At 38.3% G+C, this 25,480-nt stretch overlaps 6 protein-coding genes across 11 annotated transcripts; 2 read left to right on the top strand and 4 right to left on the bottom strand.

The window, feature by feature from the left end:
- Positions 1-79: 79 nt before the first annotated feature.
- RB195_001417 (uncharacterized protein) lies at positions 80-3,545 on the top strand (the record flags this gene model as incomplete). 2 transcript variants are annotated; one of them, XM_064198177.1, is made up of 8 exons in its annotated part: positions 80-150; positions 1,251-1,342; positions 1,408-1,552; positions 1,822-1,877; positions 1,938-2,009; positions 2,158-2,275; positions 3,165-3,239; positions 3,539-3,545. In XM_064198177.1, the coding sequence occupies 8 exons, from the start codon at positions 80-82 to the stop codon at positions 3,543-3,545; spliced, it is 636 nt and encodes a 211-aa protein (XP_064054057.1). The 2 variants fall into 2 exon arrangements, with proteins under 2 accessions (XP_064054057.1, XP_064054058.1); XM_064198176.1 differs by lacking the exon at positions 3,539-3,545 and having other exon boundaries at positions 3,165-3,243.
- A 776-nt stretch (positions 3,546-4,321) lies between these two features.
- RB195_001416 (uncharacterized protein) lies at positions 4,322-7,936 on the top strand (the record flags this gene model as incomplete). Of its 2 annotated transcripts, XM_064198175.1 has the most annotated exons (7): positions 4,322-4,444; positions 6,050-6,176; positions 6,244-6,341; positions 6,402-6,542; positions 6,603-6,720; positions 7,257-7,295; positions 7,845-7,936. In XM_064198175.1, 7 exons carry the CDS (start codon positions 4,322-4,324, stop codon positions 7,934-7,936), a joined length of 738 nt encoding a protein of 245 aa, XP_064054056.1. The 2 variants fall into 2 exon arrangements, with proteins under 2 accessions (XP_064054056.1, XP_013293832.2); XM_013438378.2 differs by lacking the exon at positions 7,257-7,295.
- Positions 7,937-8,185: 249 nt separating this feature from the next.
- RB195_001415 (uncharacterized protein) lies at positions 8,186-9,704 on the bottom strand (the record flags this gene model as incomplete). Of its 3 annotated transcripts, XM_064198174.1 has the most annotated exons (5): positions 8,186-8,296; positions 8,372-8,530; positions 8,928-9,024; positions 9,297-9,364; positions 9,504-9,704. In XM_064198174.1, 5 exons carry the CDS (start codon positions 9,702-9,704, stop codon positions 8,186-8,188), a joined length of 636 nt encoding a protein of 211 aa, XP_064054055.1. The 3 variants fall into 3 exon arrangements, with proteins under 3 accessions (XP_064054055.1, XP_013293831.1, XP_013293830.2); XM_013438376.2 differs by lacking the exons at positions 8,186-8,296; positions 8,372-8,530 and adding an exon at positions 8,703-8,819 and having other exon boundaries at positions 9,504-9,659; XM_013438377.1 differs by lacking the exons at positions 8,928-9,024; positions 9,297-9,364; positions 9,504-9,704 and having other exon boundaries at positions 8,372-8,509.
- Positions 9,705-10,565: 861 nt separating this feature from the next.
- On the bottom strand, positions 10,566-17,171 carry RB195_001414 (uncharacterized protein; the record flags this gene model as incomplete). Of its 2 annotated transcripts, XM_064198173.1 has the most annotated exons (19): positions 10,566-10,649; positions 11,162-11,251; positions 11,334-11,429; positions 11,726-11,809; positions 11,921-12,098; positions 12,601-12,710; positions 13,732-13,873; positions 13,922-14,037; positions 14,217-14,291; positions 14,634-14,729; positions 15,088-15,156; positions 15,609-15,701; positions 15,782-15,890; positions 16,067-16,111; positions 16,167-16,209; positions 16,266-16,349; positions 16,487-16,609; positions 16,718-16,756; positions 17,120-17,171. In XM_064198173.1, 19 exons carry the CDS (start codon positions 17,169-17,171, stop codon positions 10,566-10,568), a joined length of 1,728 nt encoding a protein of 575 aa, XP_064054053.1. The 2 variants fall into 2 exon arrangements, with proteins under 2 accessions (XP_064054053.1, XP_064054054.1); XM_064198172.1 differs by lacking the exons at positions 16,718-16,756; positions 17,120-17,171 and having other exon boundaries at positions 16,487-16,601.
- A 749-nt stretch (positions 17,172-17,920) lies between these two features.
- RB195_001413 (uncharacterized protein) lies at positions 17,921-19,989 on the bottom strand (the record flags this gene model as incomplete). Its single annotated transcript, XM_013438374.2, has 7 exons — positions 17,921-17,993; positions 18,048-18,172; positions 18,229-18,303; positions 18,362-18,463; positions 18,527-18,695; positions 19,358-19,509; positions 19,879-19,989. The coding sequence occupies 7 exons, from the start codon at positions 19,987-19,989 to the stop codon at positions 17,921-17,923; spliced, it is 807 nt and encodes a 268-aa protein (XP_013293828.2).
- A 416-nt stretch (positions 19,990-20,405) lies between these two features.
- Positions 20,406-25,326, bottom strand: RB195_001412 (uncharacterized protein; the record flags this gene model as incomplete). The annotated part of the gene is made up of 10 exons (XM_064198171.1): positions 20,406-20,572; positions 21,103-21,277; positions 21,807-21,915; positions 22,193-22,305; positions 22,455-22,595; positions 22,899-23,084; positions 23,205-23,373; positions 23,442-23,518; positions 24,545-24,663; positions 25,203-25,326. The coding sequence occupies 10 exons, from the start codon at positions 25,324-25,326 to the stop codon at positions 20,406-20,408; spliced, it is 1,380 nt and encodes a 459-aa protein (XP_064054052.1).
- Positions 25,327-25,480: the final 154 nt, after the last annotated feature.

Here is a 25,480-nt window from a genome sequence, read left to right as displayed (position 1 = left end):
GGATTGTAAAACACATGATTATATGGATATTTGAGTAGTTAGATAGCATTTATTTTCCAACATTTTACTGCGTCCAGCCATGGATGGAGATGACGGCTTCGATTATCTGTTTAAGATAGTATTAATAGGAGATATGGGGGTAGGGAAGACGTGAGTTTCTTTTTTTTCTTTGTTTCAAGTTTCTTTTTTTTTGTTCGATTTGGGCCTTTTTGGTCATTTTCTCTCTTTGGTCAATTGTAAGTTAGACTTGTTTCTCCTATTAGTTCTTCTTCTTTTGCTGTTCGTGATGATACTCATCATTTCTCTTTGATGTATACTAGGTGAAGGTTGGAAGAAAAGTTCTAGGAAACCTCTGGCATTCCAACTACATGTATGTTGTTTCGGTCGTGTCTCTGGTCAATTGAACTTTAGCACCATTTTAAGCTGACCACTTATAGGCTGGTTGCAGGGCCCGTTTATACCTGCCTTGTTCTTTGTTCACGTTGGAACCAAACTCATCCGCATTACGGAATTCCCTTATATTTGCTTTACTTTCGATTAATTTTATCACTTAACTTTGCGCATCATTTGAACTGATTATGAGTCACGACTGTACCTGAAAAAACTTCTCAGTGGCTGGTTGACCCTGTATCGAAGTAGTAGAAATTCTGTAGTAACTGCTATCTCTTGTGTTATCATTTGCTCAATCAAAATCGATTCGATCGTTCTCTCACGAGTAACGGTCAACACCGGCCTTTTCAGCTTGTTCCTTCACACTGAGTCGTGGAGTGCGAACTTTCTGACACCGCTACGATCGCTAATAGAACCTTCTAGGATTTGATGACGTAATACCATTCCCATCGTACAAGACGCCTTCCACAGATGACGTTGATAACGGCGTCATTTTGAAGAACATGAATTCCCACAGAAGTCAAACTAAATTCTCCGAACTCACTAGTGCAGGATTATTGCTTCATTCATTGTATTGTAGTATCCCACCCCGTTTTTTAGTATCGATAATATGATCAGCTGATCGACGGAAAACATATCCATATGTTCTTGCAAAAACTCAAATCAATGCAGAAATGCAGTTGCAAAAATATTGCTTAAACCATTCCAATTGATGATTTTTTCCTCGTAGATTTACATTTTATGGGTGCTAAAAGGTCTAGAATTCCCTGCATTTTCCGTTTGGAAGTGCTTTTAATATGGGATCCTTGTATCTTGTTATTAAAAGTCATTATGATACTGCAGTAATCTTTTCTTTGTAGCTGCGTTGTTCAACGCTTCCGAAATGGCACATATGTGGACAGGCAAGGAACTACGATTGGCGTTGATTTTACAATGAAAACTCTAGTCATAGGTATTTTTAAAGTGTGCACTGGTTGCGATTAGATTTGGTTGTCCATGCTAGCAAAACTTTTCTAGATGGAAAAAAGGTTAAACTGCAAATTTGGGATACCGGTGGTCAAGAGCGATTTCGAACGATCACACAGTCATACTATCGATCTGCCAATGGGATTGTTCTATGCTACGACATCACATGTAAACAATCTTTCACTAGTCTGCAGAGGTAAGCTTTGGTGAGTAGCCCCAACCATCTATGATCAGGTGCAGAAACGAGCTGCGATTTTACCAAGAATTTAGTGTCATGAACCCATGACTTTCGAACACATTTCAAAACCAATATTTGTGGTTTTAGATCGTCTGAAACTTCTCGCAGAATTTAGTGCGAAAGCAAGAAATATAAAATAGCTTGAGAGCTATTTTATATTTTTCGCTCTTCATTTTTTTCTAATCCTTTGATCAAAACGGAATTACAAAACTCCAATGCCGTTGCAGGTGGATAGATGACGTGTCCAAATTCGCTGCTCCAAATGTTGTAAAGTTGCTCGTTGGTGGGTACATTGATGTTTCATGAAAATTCCGTTCCCTAGTACATTTCATCAGTTTTCCAGCAACCAAGTGTGATTTAGAGGAACAGCGAGTAATTGAGAGCGAAGAAGGTGAAATAGTGCAGAGGGCGAATGGTGAGAATTCTGCTTCTCTTTTCATAATTGTAGGGCAATTTTATTTAAGCGGGTTTCGAAACTCTTGAGCATCCTTTAATGATACTTTGATAAATTTGCGAAAAGAACAAAACCTCTTTTCGTTTTTCCCACAAAGTTCTTGTTTAAGGTATGTTTGCAATGATTGAGACGAGCGCAAAGAGTAACGTGAACGTGGATGCCGCTTTTCTGGAGTTGGCTACCATTCTGAAACGACAGTACGACCAAGGAGTGCATCGTGACTCAGCGTGAGTTTTTATTTATTTTATTTCAATCACTCGTTTTTTTATCGATCTGATACCTGAACATATGAAAATGTAACCTAATGCGTATGAAGTGTTGCTTTTGAAAAGTTTGGAATTATTATGAATGCGATCTTACCTTGTTTTTCTAGCACTAAATGCAGCGAAACAGTAGAAACAAATACTTGCACGCAGTAGAATAATTAAATTTGCGGATTCTCCTCTTCTGCAAATACAAAGGAAAAACTACTGCATCTGAATAACATGTCGCCCCCTACCATGAATGGAATAGGCATCCAGTTCTATTCATGCTCACCCATGCTTATCTCTTGCAATTAAAGATAACGAACCTGTGCGAATTAATTGCCAGCAAAAGGGGGAAATCCAAAAAAAATCCTCAGCGTAATACCACGTTTGCATAGGGAGAATATCAGACCTTCTATGTCACAGGATGAGTTGATCATCACTCGCAGAAGTAAAAATAACGCAAAAACAGTGAAAGCCTTTTCGTGCGTTGCTGCAGGATGTCATATAGCCCTTTAATTGAGATAAACGACATTTTTTTTGTAGTTTTGCAGATGTTTTACGAAATGTAGGTGAATGCCAAACAACGCAAATCAAAGAAAAAGAAAACTCCCTTTCGATAATTTGGTTACTTAGTTCTCTTCTGAACCCATCTCTGTCAGTACCATCATATAATCCCTTTGATTTCAATCCCTGTACTGTCATTTTGAAAACATACCTTCCCCAATCAATCACACGGATGTTGTTTACCTTTTCATAGCTTACATATACACATGACCAACTTCATCATGTTTCACATATTACTGCTTACTTTTCTGCCAGAATATTTATTAGCTGTCCATATTTGAATTATTGTTTACCTTCCTTCTAGAAGTACCGATACGTTCCGACTAGGATCCGGAGGCACGACGCCTATTGGAACCACGTGGCAACAGTGTTGTCAATGGTGATGGCCTTTTATTCATCGTCTTATTCTTCTGTCATCGTCGTTTCATTCATCCTCGCTCTCATCTGCCGCATTTGTTTCCTGTAATGTGTAGTGTAAACTTATTTTTCAAGTCATGCTTTGACTCCTGTGATTTTTGGAGGAACATGTTATCCATTAAACATAAGATGTTCTTGAATGCGAATAGTGAAACATCTAGAGTTGGCCTTGTACCTGATTTATAACACTGATATTGTCATATCATTCCCAGTTGCATTATTTGCACTTTTGGGGAAACTTCAGGACGCATCTTATTTTAGGTACTAGAACATGTTGTACAGTTTTGTCAAAACGACCTAAAGGTGTGCAATTGCGTGAGCGGCTGCACTGGACGCGATGGGGCGAGCAGTTGCGACCGATGTGGGATTCTTGCTCATCTCTGCACTCCGACTGCATCCAGCGAGGTCCACCCCTACATCGCAGTTGTTGGTTCTGCCACACCACTACGAGTGGAGCCGTTTACGCAGTTATGCTATGGTTTTCGGGTCTTTTTGACACTACTATTTATGTTATGAAGTCTATGAAGTCTACAACATAGTCATTTTCTGTATACAAACATCATCAGCTTTCCCTAGAATGGACACCACCTTTTGCAACCTAATTATATTACTATCACAAATAATTCCAGTAAACTTCTTAATATATAATATATAATTTAAGCGTTACCCTCGAAAGATAGTCGTTAAATGTCAGCAAGTTTTGTGTTACAACATGGTTCTACCTGTAGCATAATTGGCTGAGTTGATGAGAGACGTGGAAATCGCTTTGCTTCTATGCCTTTATCGTTATTTTACTTTGGTTGCAGTTGTGTTAGTGTGGCTATATATAATGTGTAATAATTGAATAAAAAAATAAACATTATACGCAGGCAGGATATTAATTGATAACCACAAAGTTGACTTCCATGAAATGTTTATTGATTGCTTTAACTTTGACAGTTGATCCTGTTCTTGTTTTTTCACTTCCTTTGTCACTACATGATATTGCTTTCTGATGTTGTTACATTTGTTCACTGATTAGAATTAAAAGTGTATCTTAAAAGAATGACGGATCTTCTGCTGGATCCAGCAATCCGCACCTGGGTGTTCCTCCCGATCGTTGTTATTACCTTTATGATCGGCGTACTCCGGCACTATGTGTCATTACTGCTCATGAGTAAGAAAAAGGTCAGTTCAAACCTATGTATTGTTGATTTCGAAGCTGTTGAGTTTGCATGTTTGTGTAAGGAGTTTACATGCTAAAGTAGACTACTAGTAGCTGGCTCTCGCCAAAGAGTTCAGAGGACTTATGAATGTAATCATATCTTGAAGATCCACATTTGAAGTGTTGACTTTCGATCTTTCGAAGTTATAGGTGAAATAAGACTGACGACTGCAACCCATCTAAATACATGACTTTTGTTGGCCGTATCATCAAAGTCTTAATATTTCGTTTGATTTGGGATAATTCTAAACCTTTTCTCCATATGTTAAGTTGACGCATATTTTGCACTAGATCAAAGATAATTACAACTAAACTCCGTCAAACGACTTATAGTCGGATCAAAGCGACATGAAGCACGGTGTGGTTGCACTAGCGGTCTGCTCGGCAATTTGCCAAATTTTGCGAAATGACGTCACCCAGATCGACACTGGCCGCAATTTTTTATATTTTCATTCTCTTTGGTTTTCTTTCTAATTTTTTCGTCTTTTTTCGTGTCTTTTTTTTCGTATTTTTGTTACGTTTACTGTATTTGGTTTTGGTATAGAGATCTAAAAATTAGGTAAAAACCGTATTTATTTCTATGTTAATGTTCTTTTTTTTTGTTTCTGCGTCTACTCTCCCTCCTATAACCAGAAAACATTAGCATGAAAATAAATACAAGTACAAAAACAGTACAATAACTTAAGAACAATACAGATACAATGTGGATCCCCGCAGCAAAAGCAAAAATAGCAAAGAACAAAAATGCAAAAATAAAGGAACACAAAAACGAAAAATTCGGAAAGAAAAGTAAAAAGAATGAAAACAAAGGAAAATTCGGTCAATATCAAATCCGGGAGACCTCACTTGACGAAATTTGACAAATTGCTAAGTAAAAAAGTCGCAGGCCGTCTGCTAGCGGTCAGAAACCGCGTTGCTCCAGCGCGACCGCTCGTGCAACTAAACCGTGCTTCACGTCGTCCTGACCCGAATTTATATACAACCATGTGCTGTGTGATTAATTGACATGAGTTAGACGAAAAACATCTAATGAAAACTCGGTAGCTGTAAACTTGTCAGAGTTTCAACTAATAGACAAAAATAAGCATGAAAATAAATACAAGTACAAAAACAGTACAATAACTTAAGAACAATACAGATACAATGTGGATCTCCGCAGCAAAAGCAAAAATAGCAAAGAACAAAAATGCAAAAATAAATTCTCTCCCTTTGCGTAAAGTACATTTTTTCAAAGTCATGAAATTTTGGAGAATATAGAAGAGCGGTGCCAGAAGTCAACGTTGTTAAAAATAGAAAATTTGTTTAAAAAACGATGACATGGCTTACAACATTAACTCAGTATGCATAGTCGAACCCACATGACGTCCTGCGCGACTCCGCACGTTCGGCTGTGACACTTGTTAATACTACCTTTCGATGAGGTTTTGGCATTCTTCTAAGTACTTTACGTAGGTGTATTCGATTAGGTCGGTGTGAGAGAATTCTTGAATCACTCTTCTCCAAAATCTTTTATATCTTTTGAATTCTATTTTTCAAAGGATCTCCGCTCTTAACTGATCATATTTTAGGTTGAGCTTGAAAATATAGCTGATGGACAGTACCTTTTGAGGTCAAGGTTGCTAAGAGAGAATGGTCGGTTCCTACCGAGGTCGTCTTTTAACGCCCGAAGGAACTTCTTCTCTGCTGAAGACCACGGTATAAACCATTACATTTAACCCGAAAATTGCAGTGACTGTAAATTTATCAAAACTCCATTCTAAAGGGTATTTATCAAAAGCAATGCAGAGGCCAAGTAAAGGGCCTAACCCTATGGATCCCAGTCAAGTGACGGAAATGCTAAAAGGGAACATGATGAATATGGTACGTGATCTGGCTGAATGAATAGGTTCTAACTGAATTTAAAAGAAAAGATATGCTCAGATTCCTATGATTGTCGTCGGAGGTTGGATCAACTGGACGTTTTCTGGTTTTGTTACCACTAGAGTACCATTCCCTTTAACTCTGAAGTTCAAAGCTATGCTGCAACGAGGAGTTGACCTCGTTTCATTGGATTCAGCTTGGGTGGGTCTGTCCAATTATTAAATCGTCACTTCTTTAGTCAAAAATTGCCTTCCTCAACAGGTCTCATCTGCGTCTTGGTATTTCCTTTGTATGTTTGGCCTCAGATCGATCTACACACTTGTGCTAGGTGAAGAAAATTCGGCAGATCAATCGAAAGCTATGGAAGATCAAATGACCGGTAATAGCAATAATGACGAATTTGCGTCTTTTTCTATACCCTTTGGAAAAAAAAAACAAAAGGAACGCTGTTATACGTGGAACATATTGGTTTCCCAGCCTTTCACAAACTTATTCTAGATCTCTTAACCACTAAGATCATTAACGTCTCCTTATTTCGTCAACAAAAAAAATCGTTCCAAACGAATGAATCAAAATTCCAAAAAGTGGTGACATTCTCTCCCAGCGATTTCCATGCTACAACATTTTCATCCTAACCATATTCCAAGTAGTTCACTTACGCACATTTGTCGTATTATCTTGAAACATAATACATTTTCAATGTCTAAGAAATACCAGCAGAAAGGGTAAGGTGCAGTGTTCCGAAACAATAATAATGAGATCTATTCGATGTGAAACTATTTTTTCTCTACGAGCAATAATGAAAATTAGATAATTTTGGTTGATTCATCAAGTCAAGTGTTATCCTAAATCCATTTCAAAATGAGCGAATTTCACTTCTGAATGCCACCAGAATCTGTCTTCAGTTTCTTTTAGAAGAAGAGTACACTTTACAGGACGTCATAGGACCTTTAGGTAAGTTTCTTATTTCTTTCGAAAATTCTGAAGTCTACCATTTTGGATCTGGGAATTCTTGTTTTTCTGGAGGTGCAGTTATTAATTGACTAGCAGCTGGACTGAGAGCCAGTCTTGCTTGTTTACTTTGCCATATTCGTGAACACCTACGAAATTACTGCAAATACAATTGTTGCCCTTCCTGGGTTTGAAAAGAGAGACGTGTTTTTCCATTCACAATTTGAGATCAGTCACTAATTTTTTATTATGTCAGTAGGACTTTTCAGTATCAAGGTTTTGTTTGTAAATGTAGAGCCAATTCGAATACATGAACATTCGGAAATTTGCTGCAGTATTTCGTCGGTGGCAGTAATGTGACAATTGTAAATAATGTGAGATTTATCAATATGATTATTGGTATATCACAGTCTTCGGATTATTCGAAAGACCGCTGTTTTTGGCTCGTCGAATAATCGAAGAAAGAATGTATCTAACTAGCATGATTTTCAAGTATGCTGTCGCATAAATGACCTATTTTTTAGCTGGTGATGTACAGCAGCTTCATTTTAGGAGCAGCAATATCACCTCAACAGGACACGAAAGCTGCTTTCAAAGCAGAATGGGAGGCGCTGCAGATGTATCAACACCAATTTGCGCTTTAGTTGTTTGTCTTGTACTGATTTTGATCCTTTGCTGTTGTCAGATAGGCAAACTATGCTAGAGTATGCCATTATCGCAGCCGATTTCAAGTGCTCAGTTTGTTTCCTTCCTGTTTTTCATTTTCATTAGTTGACCTATTCGTTTTGTGAAAATTATAAATCGATCGTTGGTACCCTAAGAAGCAATGTGGCAATGATTTCATAGTATAAAGTGCTGCTAACTGATAAGCTGAAATTTGCCGAAATAAACTGTTAGACGGAGAGATCCAGTAAAATACTAGGGAAAACACGTAAGAAATCCGCAGCTACAACTGTGCTTCGTCCATCGCGTCGAGCGCTCTGAGCGGCTCGTAGCAAAGTTTCCTTAATAATTATATTCTGTGTATATAGTATTGTTTGAAGTGTATTTGCTAGTCATCACATTTACACTGCGCTTACCGATGCAAGGATATTCGCTAGGGCTGTTAGCAGGCGCAAAGCGTTAGCATCTACTGAAGTCGGCTTCTTTTTGCCACGACTTCCTATGGTAATCAGAGATCGAACCGCAGATTCCTTGACGTGGTTAGTTGCGACCATTAGTCTCGTGAGAGTGCTGTGCTGAAAATGAAACTGGAGCGTACTCATACACAAATACCAAACATGTGACGTTCCCAAATAATTACGACAATTGGTTTATAACCTTAGTGTCAAATGATCAGTCGTGCAAACTGTTTATTCGCTGTTTATTCGTAGACAACAAAAATAACAACTCAACAAGTAAATACACTGGTTATTTGTTTTTTGCAGTCAATTTCTCGTACTCTCCCGTAGCAGCCATTAAGAATTTCATAGTAGCTTTAATTCTGCTAATCAGTTGAAGACATAGCTCGGCCTTTTTCCGCAAAATCTAAAACTCAGGTGGTGATAGATGTTTTTTTTGCAACGAAAAATATGATTCTTGAGCTATAGGCGAGCGTTTTTTTTTTTAAATTAGAAGACAAAAGAAGTCTCCTACCTCTAGTTTCTGTGTAATGAATATTTCGGCTCGGTTTAATTTGAGCTCTGCGAATAGGTCAGCGGCCAGTTTCACAATAACAGTGTCCCGTTTGTCACTAAATGAGCGTAATAAATAATCGAACAGCACATCCAATTCTAAAAACACCAACAATTTTTTCATGGCAGAGAGCCTAAAATTACTGATACCTAATTTCTACTTTTGATAAGAAATTTGAAGTATTGACACAAAGTGGATCAACGGAATTTTCAGCACTAGAGCAATATTAGGTGTTAAAAAATAGTGTTGCTTTGCAGAAAAAACGTGATTCATTCCTCCTGATAATCACGGTAGGACTGTGATAACTGCATTAACCAATTCAGAACTTACACCTCTGCGTTCACAAATAGTTGATGTCCTAGCGATGTACGAATACTAATTTTATCGTCTTTGTTCCTCTGTAATTCAGCAACATTAGATAAAAAATACAACATTATTGGAGAACTCAGCTGATTAAAAGATAATGGATCTGCTTATGTTGTAATATGCAAAACGATTGCAGTTAAGAGAAAACCGCTTTTAGAATGCTTTCAACACCTGCATATTTTGTACGACGACCAGAAGTGATGCGTACTCCTGCAGCTCCTTAAGAATTTCTTGTCGATTTCTTTCTCCCTTCATAAGTTCACCACGTAGCTGCTCACAAACAACAGTGCGGAAGTGCTCGACCTCTTCATCGTCCTTTATAGTCATATGATTTTTTCTTCCTAAGATTGGCCCGTACTCCTGACTTTTCATCCTCTGATGGAATTCTAATTTTAATCTAAGTTAAAAATGCAAGGAAATATTAAATGAATGAGAACACTTGTACACAATACACGTATGAAAAGTTCACAGAAATCTTTCATTGTAGAGAACAAAAACTATTATATACAAATAGTACGGTCATAAATTCTCAACTTCCGTACTGTCTTCCTGTCGTATGATTGTGTTGAACGAATTTACCGTATACGGTAGAATGAAGACAACTTCGCCGGGTACCCGCTATGTGTACATGGAATGCAGTAATACGTAACAATATATACAATTACCGCAAGAAACCAATGGGACTATTCAGTACTTATATATAACCTATAGAATCTGGTGAAAGGATGTTCGAAAACAGTGTACAATAAGAAATTAGGGAACTAAGAATCTACCTCTGAAGAAAGCTTCTCTAGAAAAGAGCACAGAAAAAAAGACGTTCGAAGTTGCTAACGTAATAGGAGCATTTTGCACACAAACCCGTTATCGATGAATTCTCATCCCTTTTCATCCAATTCGCTCTATCATTCAGTACAAATTTTGGTCAAGAATTTCATACAGGAGACACTATATTGTGGCGATGGGGAAAATGATGAACACTTTCCACCAAGTTATTGTTCGAATTTTTTAAACGACATTAATTGTTCTCACGAAGATAATGCAAAAAGGACACAAAAAATTTCGCTTTCTTTAAAAAGCGCACTAAGTATGCGATCAGTACTCTCAGATACAGTTGCTTGCACGTTTTCAAAGAGAAATTTTCTTCGAAGTAAAGTAAACAAATAGTGCGTATTATACAACGAGAAAAAGATGCTACGGTGCTCTCACAATATCAGCCTAAACTACCAAAATTACCTAATCTGATATAAAATCCGGTCGACGGAGAGTGCATAATACAAGGGAAAACGTTTCAAGTACTTCTTCCACTGCATCACGTTCCTGAAATATAGCGACTATCGACTAATCTGCAGCTTTATCATTCATCCTCTTATGTATTTCTCATGTTAAAGGCTTCCTATGTACGAAGAAAATGTCATCTAGGTAAAACTGGGAAGTTATATCATCAAAAGCCACTCTCTTGTTCTGTACGTCTAAAAGTCACCGAAGAACACAGTTGAGTAGAAACGCCCTGAACGTTGATACAACTGCGTAAGCGGATGCCCCCAAGGAGAGACATACTGTTCCTTCCAAGTCTACTGAAGAGGTGAATAAGAGTCCGTTCCACTTAGAGTGCACCCGGTTACGCAATTACAAAGGGCTTCAGGTCGATTTTACTCGACTGTAAATGGCTGCGTTCCAATATTTAATAAATGTTATATAAAAGACTTACACTAAACACATACCTTAACGACTTTTCGTTTACCTTCTAATATTATTTATTTTTTTATCTTCATGGAAAGCAAGCACATGGATACCGGATTGGCGAATATCTGCTGTAGGAAAGCGCATACCACATTCAGTCTGTAGACTATATCTTCGATATGATGTAGTCCATGCATATAAGCGCTCATTCGTAAGAATAGACATAACTTTCGCTGCACCTGAAATCTCGTTCATGAATGCCGCCGGCTTGCCAAAGTGGGCTTTAGAAGGTTTAGCAGAGAACAGACTTTAGGGACTTACGCTGCTAAAACTTTGCGTATCCAGCATAGTTCCGCATAGATCCGAAATGATAGGTTTTACAGATGAGTCGATGTTCTTACAAGCAGTAATCTGCATCTGAAACGAATGCGTGTAGAAATAGTGGGGAGGGTAAGGGGGTGGAGGTCCACATAGGCATTACACTGTACTATCGCCTTAATGAAAACAACCGCACCTAGATCTGAAGATCAAGAAGAATAACTTTCTGCCGTTTTTGCTAGTAATGTGAAGATGCAGGAAAGCAATACCTTTGCGCAGGCAATTTCAACGCGTCATGGAAAATACGAAAGATAGACACATACAGGAAGGCAGAAAGATACAGGAAATAAAAGAAGCGTTCAAAAACAAGGATGGAATGAACAGCAGTTACACACCTTCAGTGAATCCGGACAGTGATGATCTGCTCGTGGTAATTTTGCATCGGAGAACGGTGGTACTATATAACAGAAGCGATGAAGCTAAAAAGAAGCCTATGCCCAATTCTCTATCTGTAGTCCCTTATTGCGAACGTTTTTCGCTAAATTGCAGCTTCAAAAGTAATTGATGAAGCGTCGAAAATGAAGCTATACCTGCATGATCAGCTGATGTCTCAGTAGTGCAACTATCACCTTGGCCTTATTCTGCTGATCCGCTAGTGGCTGCTTTGGGTTCAAGTAGTCTCCTAGTGTATTTGGTGGATCAAAGTGAGCTAAAGCCTCAGGAAGATGGAAAGAAGCTCCAAATTGCTGCGAAAAAAGTGAAATGTACCTAAAATTTGAATCTGAAAATCCTATTGATGCAATAAGTTATTTATGTATGTATGGAAAAGGACCAAGATAACTTTAAAAAAAAACAAAACAAGAAGCTAATATTTCTACGATGATGCTCAGAAAGCGTGTTTGCATTTTTAAAAAATTTAATTGTCTTGTAACTCCTAATCCTCACTCCTAATCATCCATATTATGGCAATGTTAGTATGCACATATAACTGGTTTTAAATGTGACATTTTCAGCACCAAAAGATATATCTCTTAAAATGAAATTTTTAAGAAAAAAAAAGCCAGTGAAGTTAAAGAAATAGTGAAAATCTTGCTAAGTAGAACTTAGCAGCACAGTCATAGTGAGGGAATTGATGTAAATGAATTCCCGAAATGAAAATATGATGTTCATTTTAGGGATCTTCTACCGGCTGAGAAAGCAGTTGGTCATTCACAATGACTATGAGACAACAACTCAAAAGCCATGAACTTCTTGGCATTTCCACACATACCTTCCAAGCGGTTTAGGTAGAGTGGATGAGGAATAAACATTACTATTGCAGAGTGGATAAATGACAACTGCTCTAGCCCATAACAGAAGATGTCGAACAATGAGGAATACCTGAAATGAAAAATACAAAAGAATAAAATTCTACACATCCTCGATATTTCTTGTCAATTTTGTATTTCTTTTCTCTTCTTCCTTACATTTTTTAGAGAACACCGCAAAAGCATACAGCTACACAACAGTAGTAGTTTCTGCGAACCTATCTATCTCTGAAGAAATGATCGAAAATAACAGTCATGCAGTAAATTCATAAAGCATCACTGAAATTAGCTACAATCCGTAAACAACAGGGTCTTCGTTTCGCTGGACAACTCAAAGCACCTAAGAAGTACGAAACAAATAAAGAGAAAAGTTTTGAAAAACAGACTTTACAGATATGCTATTCCAGTTAGAAAAAGAAGCTTGTGAGGTCTTTGAAGGGAAAGAGCGAAGAATTCTAAGAGATATGATCTACGACGGCGAGAAGGTCAAGAAGAATCAACTCCGGGAGAGGGATATGTGGTCATTTCTTATGCTGAAGCCTCATCCATAGCGTACCCGTTCCCTAAGAGCTCTCGTCAAAGTGTTTTTTTGGTTCCTATTCCTTGGTTCTACTGCTGATTTCACTGATCTCCACTCACTCTCCTCTTCCATGAAGTTACCAAAATTGGTATTTTTAATTTCATTTTTGTTCATTTTCTAGCCGCCCTAACGATTTTCTTACCCGATCTCTGCAGTAAATAAGCATTCAAAAATATGAGTTAAGTTATTAAGTTGATACCGTCCATGAGTCGCGAGATTCCACATAATTAAATCACTGTAAAGTTGTTTAACTTGTGGAACCAACCACTGTAGAAAATGTGGTTGGATTCTCGCAAAGGCAAATAATAAACTTCTCAGTTCACGGATGTTGCAAACACGAAAATTGCATTTAACAGACAAATACTGAAGTAAACGGAAAGCAATGTGAGGTTTCAAAGACAAAGTGATAACTCCTTTGGGTGTTTCTTTTTATCTTCTCCAAAAATACGAAGCTTCCTATCTCGTTTTCAAGAAGAAAGAAATCGACAAATCTTCCTTTTTAGCAAAGAAGCACCTGCAACAGTGGTATCCCAGAAGCTGTTGACATATCCAAAATTGAACGGTCTGGTTCGCAGTGCTTGAGAAGCAGAGTTACAGAAGGATTAGCGTCTGGACTTGGCCATACATCTTCAAGGAGCAAGATACCGTGGTATGGCCTAAACAATCGAATGGATACGGAACAAAGACGTTGACAAAGAATCTACCTTATTTTCTTCACAATTTTATCGATTTCAGCACGGTTTTTGGGAGTTAGATGAGCATGCGCCAAGGCCTTCGATTGTACACAAAAACCCACTTCGATGAAGTTGTCAACGAACACCTAAGAAAATCTCAAAATCAATTTAAGTTGAGGAAATTTGCGGGTGATCACTTGAACAACTGTGAGCTACATTGCTAGCACAATTAATCATACGGAAGAAATGAAGATAAAAGAGAAGAGCTATGGGAGCAAACTGATCAAATAAGAGAACTTGGAATTAATGTCAAATTCCGCCCTACTTGAACAACTCCTGTTCTTCCGACGTCCATGAACACTTTAGTGAGAAGCTCGGCTAGAGCACTTTTTCCACGCATCTGCAAAAGAGTTTCCACCACTCCAACGGTTTATAATAGGTTAAAAATAAGGTTAATAATAATGAATAATAATTGGTAATAATAATAATAATAATAATAATAATAATAATAATAATAATAATAATAAATAATATAAATAATAATAATAAAATGTATTTATAATAGGTTTATATGTAAATTTAAAAGTAATTTAAGAATTTAAACTAAATACATACATGCAATAAGCTATTAATTCCGCCTCAAATACATCAAAATAATTGACAGTTACTGCCATTGATATTCAAATAAAAATTGATCAAATTACTACCTTCTGCAAACTAATGGATTTCTTTCAGTACTTACCATATCCCATGGAATATTCGGGTGCGACTGGTCACTTTCTGGTCTACTAGACACCTCCGCCTCGAATTCGTCTAGTGCGGATCTCAGTATTCTTTCCTGAACATCATACACAATATTCCCACAGGTTTCACTCAGCGTATTTGACACAATTGATCGGTGGCTTCTGAATCGCACAAGAATTCCCGAGTTCTTAGTGATGTCCATCTTAAGACAACATTCAAAAATAGATTTCTCGAGCTCATCTTTTGACGAAACCATATTTTTACAAGTCGTTCCGCAAAACGATGGGACAACGAGACGACAGAAAAGAAAAAAAAGACTTTTTTCCCTCAATCAACAGTAATAGAAGGGGACAAAAACATACAGTATATAAACCCAAAGAGGAAAACATCAATAACTAACACTAGAAAAATGGCAATGTTGCCAATGCAGTACTAGAAAAAGTAAACCTCACCTGTTCAGCAAAGTATCCTCTCTGAGTCTGAAGCGAATCAATAGCCAGCGCAAGTTTCTTACTTAACAGCTATAAAACTCAAAAATTAATGCAGTTCCTAGTTGCGAGTCACTCAGTAAGTTTCTAGATTTATCTAGTAAGTAGACTGAGACCACTAAAAATCGAAAAGGGCACGATAGATTAAAGGCATCATCCCACGAATCTGAGGTGGTACGGATTTCAGGTGGAGTACTCGCATACGGAATCGTAGATTACGGAGAGGTGGCTGATTCTGTCCATTTCTACGTGATTGGCGTGAAAAACGGCCCGGGAGATAAGGCGCGTGTGCACACGGCTGGCGCGCTCCAATCGAACTCGTTGCAGAAAAAAGTGCGCCAGAATGCCCGAAGCTGTATCTTCCGGGCCGTTTTTTACGGCAATTAGGAAGAAATGGACGGAATCCCCTCTCTCCTTAATCTACGATCCCGTATACGAATACTCCGCCTGAAATCCGTACCACATCAGATTCGTGTGCCTTTAACCTGAAAAGATTCGACGAGATGAGAATCTACACTGGCAGGGAGAACGAACACTATAGAGAATATCGTCGATGACCCCTCAGAGGCTCTTGTCAGCTGAAAATTTGTTAAAATAATCACGTCGATAAACAAGCAACAAGTAATAACAGCGTAGTAGTACACGGAACGAAAGCTACCTTTTTTGGGAATCCAGCAAACCGTACGTTATCCACTTTTAACTCAAATGGTTCGTCCACAGCTGAATCTTTGACGCTTAATATATTCGCCAGCATGCAAGTTGACAATCTAGAAATGTCCAAATTAACAGTAGCTTGTTAATCATTTATCTCATGGTTTTCCTAAAGATATACATAACAATCCTGATTTGTGGAAGAAAAATTTACTGATAAATAAAAACAAATATTTGCACAAAATACAAAACTAATCCACGAAACTGGAAATGAAAATACTATGAAACCTACATAAACTGGGTTGGAAATGACATTTCTCCTGATTTCTTCATGTTTCTGAAACATAGTCAGTAATGAGATGCGCATGCAGGAAACAAAGGTAAACACCTACTGCACTGTCATGAGAACAGGTAGTTGGAAGGCATTTGTTGGGACTGAAATAGCAGTTCAAGTAGCAGGAAAGAGAAAAGTGCAAACAAGACAAACTTGCCGGGACATGGTTTCAATCTGCACTCGCGATCAGCTTTCGATATGGAATCAACAAGTGTTTTTGTCCGGTTTTCGGGGAGTTTCACTTTAAAAAAAAAGAACTAGAGCTCGAATCCAACAGATCCATAAACAAATGATCCAAACCTAATGAAGATGTATTACTTATGGAATATGCAGAAAATGTATCGTTGCAAAATAAGTAGGGGTTCCAAGATAACTAACCATGTAAATTCGGTGGAGGAGGATATAAGAATAGCAAGCGGTCTCCGGCAGTGCCTTTTGTGGCCAGAAGTATTCCCATAGGGACGGTTTTATGCGTGTCTTCTCCATCAGCCATGAGCGCAACTGTAATTGAGAAGATGCACAAAATTCAAGAGATCACACTTGTAAGATATATTTCCCTCATTGCGTGCGCTTTCCATGTCGTTACAAAATGTTTTCTTGTGATCTCACATTTAGCTATTTCATCCACGTCTTTGACTACAGTACCACCTCAATTTTGATATCCGACAGTGCTGACAGCTATAATCTTGTTTGAAAAAACTGGAATGAAATCATGGAATAGTTGAACAGAGGATAATTTAAAACAGCAGTTCTAGAAACAAAGCTGTAGACGTTCTTTGTACGGAGGGAATGAAATAACTTTGTCGGATCCTCAATTATTGCCCTATTTATGCCTAATGGTTTATGTCTGCTGACTCTTCCAAAAACTTGGAAAACTGTATCATTACGTAAAAACTTAGATGACGGTGAGTCACAGTCGTCATCAGTCCTCGCTTCTACCCTATACCTGAGACACTAATGCTGGACCCTGGTCAGACATACATTTCGAGCTCACACACTCTCTCACCTTACTCACTGTTAGAACGATAAGGTGAGCCCTGTTGCGTCGAATTGTTCCTGTCATCTAGGTTAAAGGCATCACCCCATGAATCGGAGGTGGTACGGGTTTCAGGCGGGTAATGCCTTTACGGAGTCAGTAGTGCCTATACGGAGAAGAGGGTGGTTCCCTTCGTCGGACGAATCGCAAGCGAAAGCGGGGAGTAAAGGTTGCAACAGAGCAGCGTTCCGGGGTCGTCCGTTTACACTGATACAGGGAGGAATGGACGGAATCATCCTCTTTCCCACAATCTACGAGCTCGTAAAGGCATTACCCTGCTGAAACCCGTACCACCCCAGATTCGTGGGGTGATGCTTTTAATTTTGATATTTGCACATTACAATAAACTGTACGTACATAATGTTGACTTAATTTCAGAGATCTCAGAGCTAAAAATGAGAACACAGTGTCACATTGACAAAACTACACCATCTCGTGGTTCAATCTGCTGCAGTAAATGACTGCGAAATAAACAATCGGTACGATCCAGATAAACAAGAGAGGGAGATCAGTAAGCTTCATATTTTAATTGCAGGACATAAAACCAATTATATAACAGAAAGAAATGAAAATGAAGTCCCGAAAACCAACGAAAAAACGCATGTCTTACTGTTGAATAGAAATGAAAACAAGTAAAATCTAAGTCAATAAATTTGAAACGACTACAGTTGAAAGCTCGTCAAATTGAGATCTTTTAACAAACATAATTATAATAAATCCTTGTGGAGTAAACGTTAAACAAAGTAAATCAATGAGTAAACGTGGGATAACATAAATCAGCCATCATCTTCGTCTGTTGAAGAGTCCGAGTCGGTCACGTAAATACCTTTGACCAAGTTGATGTGTTGCCTGAACTTTTACAGGTAATACTGCTTGAATGAATAGTCGAAGCAATGAAATTACCTTCTGATAAAATCCCTTACTCTGTCCACGTCAATTTCACCATCTAACAACGACGACAACTTTATGAAGTTACCGACAAGATTTCCATTTAAGTAAAATTGTAGGGTTGGGAGCGCTTGTTCAGTCTATTGAAGAGAAACTCATACGTGTAATAGCTATAAAACTTTTTTTGTAAACCTACAAAAGCTTTGCTCATTCCAAGGATCACACTTCTGGCTCTGACGAACCTCACAAGTGGATAATCAGCTGCCAAAATCTGGATATCACCAACTAGACTCAGCATTATCGAACTACTAGGACTTTTAATAACTTACCTTACATACATGAGTCAACTTCTGGCACATCTCATCATCAGGTTCGTAGATCAGAACACAAAGCAGTCGCTCGCAACTGTCAATTGCTTTCGTAAATTGGTCCTTACAAATTATTCGTTGATGAATGTGACAGTTCACAAACTTTCGAGTCATCAGGTCAATTACCTTTTCTAGAATCTCCTTGATTTTTCCTGCCGCCGCCTTTTTAAGCTCCGCCAAGCGCCGCTGGCGAAGATTTTCCAGACTATCTTCTTCTTCAGAATCATACTTGCAAGCATAAAATACAAGATTTCGGATATTGTTCTCTATATTTTGTCCGTACTCCAGATTAGAACTAAAACTATTAAGTTGAGTCGAAAGTTCTCGAACAATGTGGTAGTGATGACTTCTAGAGATCATCACTCAGCGAAGAGCTGACAAAAATGGACGTGTTAGCCACCGTTTGATAGAGTATAAAAGGCTCTTCAAAGTGTAGGCTCCCTCGGATTACCACCTTTTTTCCTATCTCCAACGTTATCTGGATGGTCAAGACTTCCAAACCCGCGACGACATCAAAAAGGCACTCGAGCAATTCTTCAAGGAACAGTCCCCAGCGTTCTGTAGCAAAGGCATCTACGATCTGCCTCAACGTTGGCAGAAGACCATCGATGTCAATGGGGCATACTTCAAATAATTTACAGTTGTCGTTTGAAAATTGCAAAATAATTGAAAATATTGTCAATTTATCCGAGAACTTTCGACTCAACCTAACAATTGAAACTTAACTAATCACATCGACTAATTGAAACCTGGTCTACCTTATAAGGCAGACTTCATCTTTGGGTCATACAAATCAGGAATGGATTAGCATAATTAGTCATGCAAAGCTTTCTGTCGAAGGATATTCCGCAATCCCAAAAGGTTTCACTAACAAACCACAAACAACAGAGACATAAAAAATAAATCATCAACGAAGGGAGAAAAAAACCGACCTGATCTATATCGTCTACTTTTGACCCTTGGAGCATCCCTTTCTGAGCAAGCATCAGCAGCTCTCTATCTTTTGCTCTTTTATCTCTTCTGGTCTGCCTTTCATAAGCAGCATATTCTTTCAGCACACCTTTGGCTCCAGTGTTTACGCTAGGACCCAAATGACGCATCACATTGGACTAAAAGAAGAATTCTTCTCTATGGTGCGTCAAAAACATAGCGGCTAAGAACAAGATAGCGTGAACAAAATAGGAGATTTCATAAGGTAGATTAAAAAGATCTTTGACTTGACTCTTTATCACAATACAGTCCATATACGGAATATACACGGAACAAAAGTTGAGGGTGAAAATGTAGCTGGGGGAAGTGGAAAAGCGCTCTTATTTCTTTATGTCCTAACTTACTTTTTTCCTTAGTAACTTTGATTTACATTTCATAAATCGTCGTCATGTCTAAGACGAATGCTTAGGCCTTATTAAGGCCTCGATTAATTCAATTATTTACTTCGAGAAATAAGGGGGCCACTAAGTGATTGAGGAAATTCTCACTTGATGTTCATCATCATCTTTTGCCACTTGCCATCCGTTGTCGCCCTCGTCTGAGCTACTACAGTATCCCGCATTTTTGCCATCGAGTAGCTTCGATTCCAGCGATGTCATCCCCTCAAGAGTAAAATTCACAATATGTAAAAGCATAACGTAAGTAAACAACACAGTTTGTTGTATGTACACGTAACTTCCCAACAAAAGTTGGACCAAATTAGAGATAGTGAATGCACGGACGTAATATTAAGCGGTAAGAGTTTTTACAAGAGATATCAAAGATTTCATTCATGATTAATGTCTGAGACACTGTTCTAAATGGAAACAAAAATTAACAGATATGCAGAGCAAATATTTGATAAAACAAGTTAAACAGGAATCACACTACCTACAACAACTTCCTGTTACATTTATGAAAGGCATCAAATCACAGTAACCTGTAGAGGATAATTGAGCAAACTAATATTATAAAATTTAAACTAAGCGAATCATTTATGAGAGAATCTAAAAATACCAGCATACTGGTAACATTTCTATGAACGTCGGTACAAGAATCCGTTGAATTTCGTCAACTTCTCCCGTATTTTCCCTATTTTCAACCCTTCTTTTATTTCCATATCGTCGATTTTCTTCCATTCATCCCACGTTATATAATTCACATGTCGAGCATCCAAAATCGCTGCAGCGCCATGCAGAGAACCTTAACAACAAGTTAGATAATGATTTTGGCAATAGGAATTCAAATTGCTACTTCAGCTAGTTTTTCTAACAGTGGCTTTACAGAGTACGTAACTAGCAGCACAATCATTACAATCATTATGTGTATCATTATGTGCACTAAGAGTTACCACCACCATTGCCAGCTATTTGAAGCAGCATTTAAATTGACTTCCTGACAATACTATTTTTGTCCACACTTTTCTTGCCAAAAAAAAAAACTAAAGAGAAATGAGGCAGAGGGTTTTTTTCTTTGAATATGTAGTTGGACCTGTTACAAGCAAGTATATGAAAAAGTGTATTCAAAAGCTTCATAAATTTTAGCGAGTTCGAAAAACTCGGACCTATTGAAACTTACAACCGGCTTCTATAACGGTGTGTCTGTATCTTCTGTTCGATATCCTACTCATCTCTACTTAGTTTCGTTCAGTTTCACAATACTTTCCATATGAAACATGTTTGTGTAACTAAGGCCGCTGGCTTTATATATTACTGAAGCTATATCTTTAGCACCTGTAATATCACTTCTTGTAGAAAAATCTTTCGCTATTTGTTCCGCCACTACTACTGAATCCTGCTGTGTATCCACGATTACGCCTCGAGGTCCATGGGCGCACCATCCGGCAGCGTAGACAAACGACCCACAAGGCATATCCACTCGGAAACTATCTTTCATAGCAATCATTCCCTTAAAAACTTTTATGCAATGATGAAGAAAACAGAAGTTGAGCAATATGCTGTCAGAGAAGTTTATAGTAATATGGCAAAACTCGATGCAAGTCTTGAAATCATTTCTTATTTTGCCATTAGCAGAGCCGTCAAGTCTGTTAATCATGTGCCACCGACGACGACGCAACAATGTATTTGGGGTGAGCTTCTTGATTTTTTTCCGCGCAGCAACGCAGCTGCAAAAAAAGTTTGCGAGCTAGGAATAATTAACGAGCTAAGATTAATTAATTAATAATAACGACTTGGCTGCGCTACACCTTTGCCATACGTTTGCAAGTCCATATCTCTGATTTTTTTTCACGAAAAAAATCTTGATTATTCCTTTACATTACCCGTCGCTAAAAAAAGGACGAGTATTTGCTGAAATTATTAAAATGCATCGCGGCTATCTCATCGACGTCTGCTATACGACGTATGTTGTATGCAACCTCATCGGCGATGTAACGTAATGGTGGCTGTTTTGCTGTTACACAAAATCCTATGCTTACCTTATCATTTTTCGGTACCCCATCGAGAACGACTGTTTGGAATCCTATGCTATATATGAGGAGTCCACAATGAATGACCTCCTTGCTATCAGTACGTTTATTGAGGAATCTGAAAAAAGACAAGCCAAAATTCACAAAAATCCGGTCACAAGCAGCTTACCATTTTCAATCTGTTTTGTTGTTCCAAATTCAACAGTACTTATTATGCAAGACAGAACTCTTTACTAGAAAAAAAGACGAAAAAACACAGAGAGACTACATTGTAACATCACCTAGTACTGTTCAATAATATGTTCAATAATCAATAATATTAAATATAAAATGTTGATAAACACAAAAAGTGTCGTGCTCCCGAGAACACGAATCACTATTTGAAACCCTCTTACCGTACAGCTGATACTCGTCCGGATGTATCAGGAATCACTTCTTCAGGTATCCTATGGTTTAAAAACCTGCACTGTTTTCCTTCTTCTTGAGGTTTCACACCATCCAAGAGTAACTAAACCAATGTTTGTTACTTTTATGTGTGTAAACATCTAACAAAACCAAGTTGCATAAATGTACATCTTCATATGTTGGATGCAACAAAATGCAAAAAAAAAGAAAACTTCGTAATATTCTGAGCCTTTCATGACATCATTTGCTCACATTCATGAGTCTTTTTCTCCGTCGGTGCATCGTAGAGATTTCTTTCTTCAAATCCAGCACTTCCTCAGCGTCCATTTCAACTGTCGTGTTCCACCCAGGTACTTTAAACTGCTCTCGAAGTTCCTTGATAGTGAACGATACCTAAGAATTCGGCTATGGATTTATGTCAAAAATTGGTCAAATCACATAGGCTAGAAGGAGATTAGTATCAGCTAGTCACACAACATTCCATAACCGAAGAACTTTTGTGAACCAGAGTGAGAAGGTTAATAGGTTCGTAATGCACTTATGACATAGAAAAATAGCAGTTGCCGAAAAACTACCAATCGCATTTTTGCAAAACAATTTTGCAGAACCAGTTTTAACAAATAAATTCAAAATCATAGGAGAAGCTAATAACATAGAATATGCACTTCCACCACTAGGACTATTTTAGAAACTCACATTCTGTGGACCTCTTCTACCAATAATTTTGATGTTTTTCACTTGAGACTCCTCCAACACCGCAATTACTTTCGACGGGATGTCAGTAGCTCGAAGCGACTTTGCGGTTGATAGCATCCTAGCACAATCTAGGGCTACATTTCCATTACCGATTATGACCACGTTTGGATCATCTAGTAGTGGTTCCTAGAACACATTTGCTTCTTAGTATTACGCACAACAACTTTGTGTAGATACCAAAACAAAAGAACTGAATTTGTTGAAACAGGAAAAAAGTAGGGAAAACGAGGAACTGACGGCAGAAACCTTGGCATTAGGGACTCCATTATACCAAGAAACAAAATCGGATCCGGAAATAACGTTTTTCGACTCTGCTCCAGGGATGTCCAATTGACGCGGCCGATGAGCTCCATAAGCCAGGAGGACTGCATCATAGTGTCGAGTCAGTTCCTTCATCGACAGATCAGATCCGACCCTACAATACCACATATTTTAGAGATCATTGGAAGAGGATATTCAAAGAGTATGAAAAACTAAACACACTTTACATTGCAAAATAATGCGAGGCGATCTCTATTTGTCTCAAACATTTTGTCGAAGGCGTTTATGCAATTCTTTACCTGTAAGAAAAAGATAAAGAGAAAACTTACTAAATTGTTGAGACAATTTAATAAAACAACGAGAAGAGCGACTAAAGACAACGTCTAACTTTTCCTGTTCAACATATTGGCAGACTTTAAATTGCCAATTCTAACGATATATTCAATCATCCTTAAAGGCAGTGTAATACGCCTTCTTTCCCAGGAGGTACGGTAGAACGCGTCTTCTTGTACACGCTCCTGATCCCTCAGCAGCCAACTAATTGGTTTTACTAGAATAGGCTTCTGAGAAGATCTCATTCAACCTTGACCACTCGATCGTGCGCGCGGCATGTTACCAGAGGAAGCGCCTTTTAACGAACCTCGTAAAAACTAAGGCGTTTCTCGCTTCGTCGTCCGAGACAGTTAGAGGGAATTGATTGGAGCCACGCTCATGCTTCCAACTCCATGCTTTGCATCAGGTTTCCACTGCACGCTGCGTCAATTTTCTTTTCCGCTGCATTTGAAAGAACTAAATCGCAAACCCCAGATAGAGGTCAGACGACCTTACAGGTCAAGCTAAACCTCCGCAACATCTTGTTCAGGTGCCTCTTCTTGCGGTTCAACCTATTGAAAGCAGAATTATCAGCGTTTCTCTGACTTGTATTCAGGACTCAGAAAGTCGTTGTTGAAGCACGTGAAGGGTATCATTCAGAACATAAAGAATGAGGAACAGGGGTGCGTAATCTATGCAGGCGCAAGAAAACGCATGTGGGCTGAGAGACCGCGTGATCCGAGAACTGGTAGGCTGACTGACTAGCTCTTCACTGGTGAATTTCTCAAAATTTAAAACTCCCCATGATCTCTTCACAGAAGATTAATAAACCCCCATCCGCGTCGTAACTGTATCAGTTCTAGATTACCATTTCAGATAAATAAACTATATGGAACTTCCTTTAAACCAAGAACACTAATCTGATGAGAACCATCTGCATATTTTTGTTGGAAGAAAAACCAATAACGAACAAAGAGGTTGGATCGTGTGTGTAAAGAACACAGTAAATCTACCTCTTGGTGATCCGGTGCAACTCCATACCGAACTAATCCGAAAGGTACAGGCGAAGCATCAAACACATCAATATTGCAACGAGGCAGTCGCCGCAGCAAGGAGGAACAAGTGAATAAACCTGAATTTTATACCTCATTTCATAGATGCGATAGTCGGAGCCGGTGCTCTGACCTCCTTCACTTATAAACGGTTGGCGAAATTACCCCCTTCACTTTTGGACGGTTGGCGAAAGGACCTCCTCACTTGGGCTGCACCCCATGAGCTAAACCCCCTTCACCTGAGGAGGGTCCGGCTTCTCCCTATCGCACCTATGTCTCATTTCTAGTGCACGCTTCAATATTCCCACAAAATTATAAAAACATCTGAAAAAAAAACAACTGTAACTACTCAAGTATATCGCTCATTTCTTGTGCTTTGTATAAAATATCGTACATAAATCGCCAAAGTGAGGGAATCAAAACGTCTCAATAACATCAAAATAAAAAGGAACTTCTACATCTCAATTTGCTTTAACTCAAATAATGAAGCTGTCTGCCATTTGAGTTATTCCAACTAGAAAATTGAAAGTAGAAACCAAAACTCCTTTTGTACAAAGATAATAAAAAGATGAACTAAAACAAAAACTGGAACAAAAAGAAAATTGCATAGTAAAAATACCTGCCGGACCACTTCCAACTATAGCTATTCGAAGTGCTGCTTTGCCGCCTGCAAAATTCCGCACTTCTGTGCAAATTATTCGGCAAGTCCACACTCTCAGCACTTTCCATAACGGCAGCGACATTTTTTCATGAATTCATGGATTAAGGCTAAGGAGCTCTGCGTAAAGTATTTGAAATCAATCAAATAGTTACAAAGAATATACGAGAACATAAGTAGTAGTGTAAGTATGACACAGTAATTCAAGTGATTATAAATGAGCAGAACATGAAATCTTA

This window comes from Necator americanus, chromosome IV, assembly GCF_031761385.1.
Source record: "Necator americanus strain Aroian chromosome IV, whole genome shotgun sequence".
Classification (NCBI taxonomy): domain Eukaryota; kingdom Metazoa; phylum Nematoda; class Chromadorea; order Rhabditida; family Ancylostomatidae; genus Necator; species Necator americanus.
This window is presented reverse-complemented; position numbering and strand designations above follow the sequence as displayed.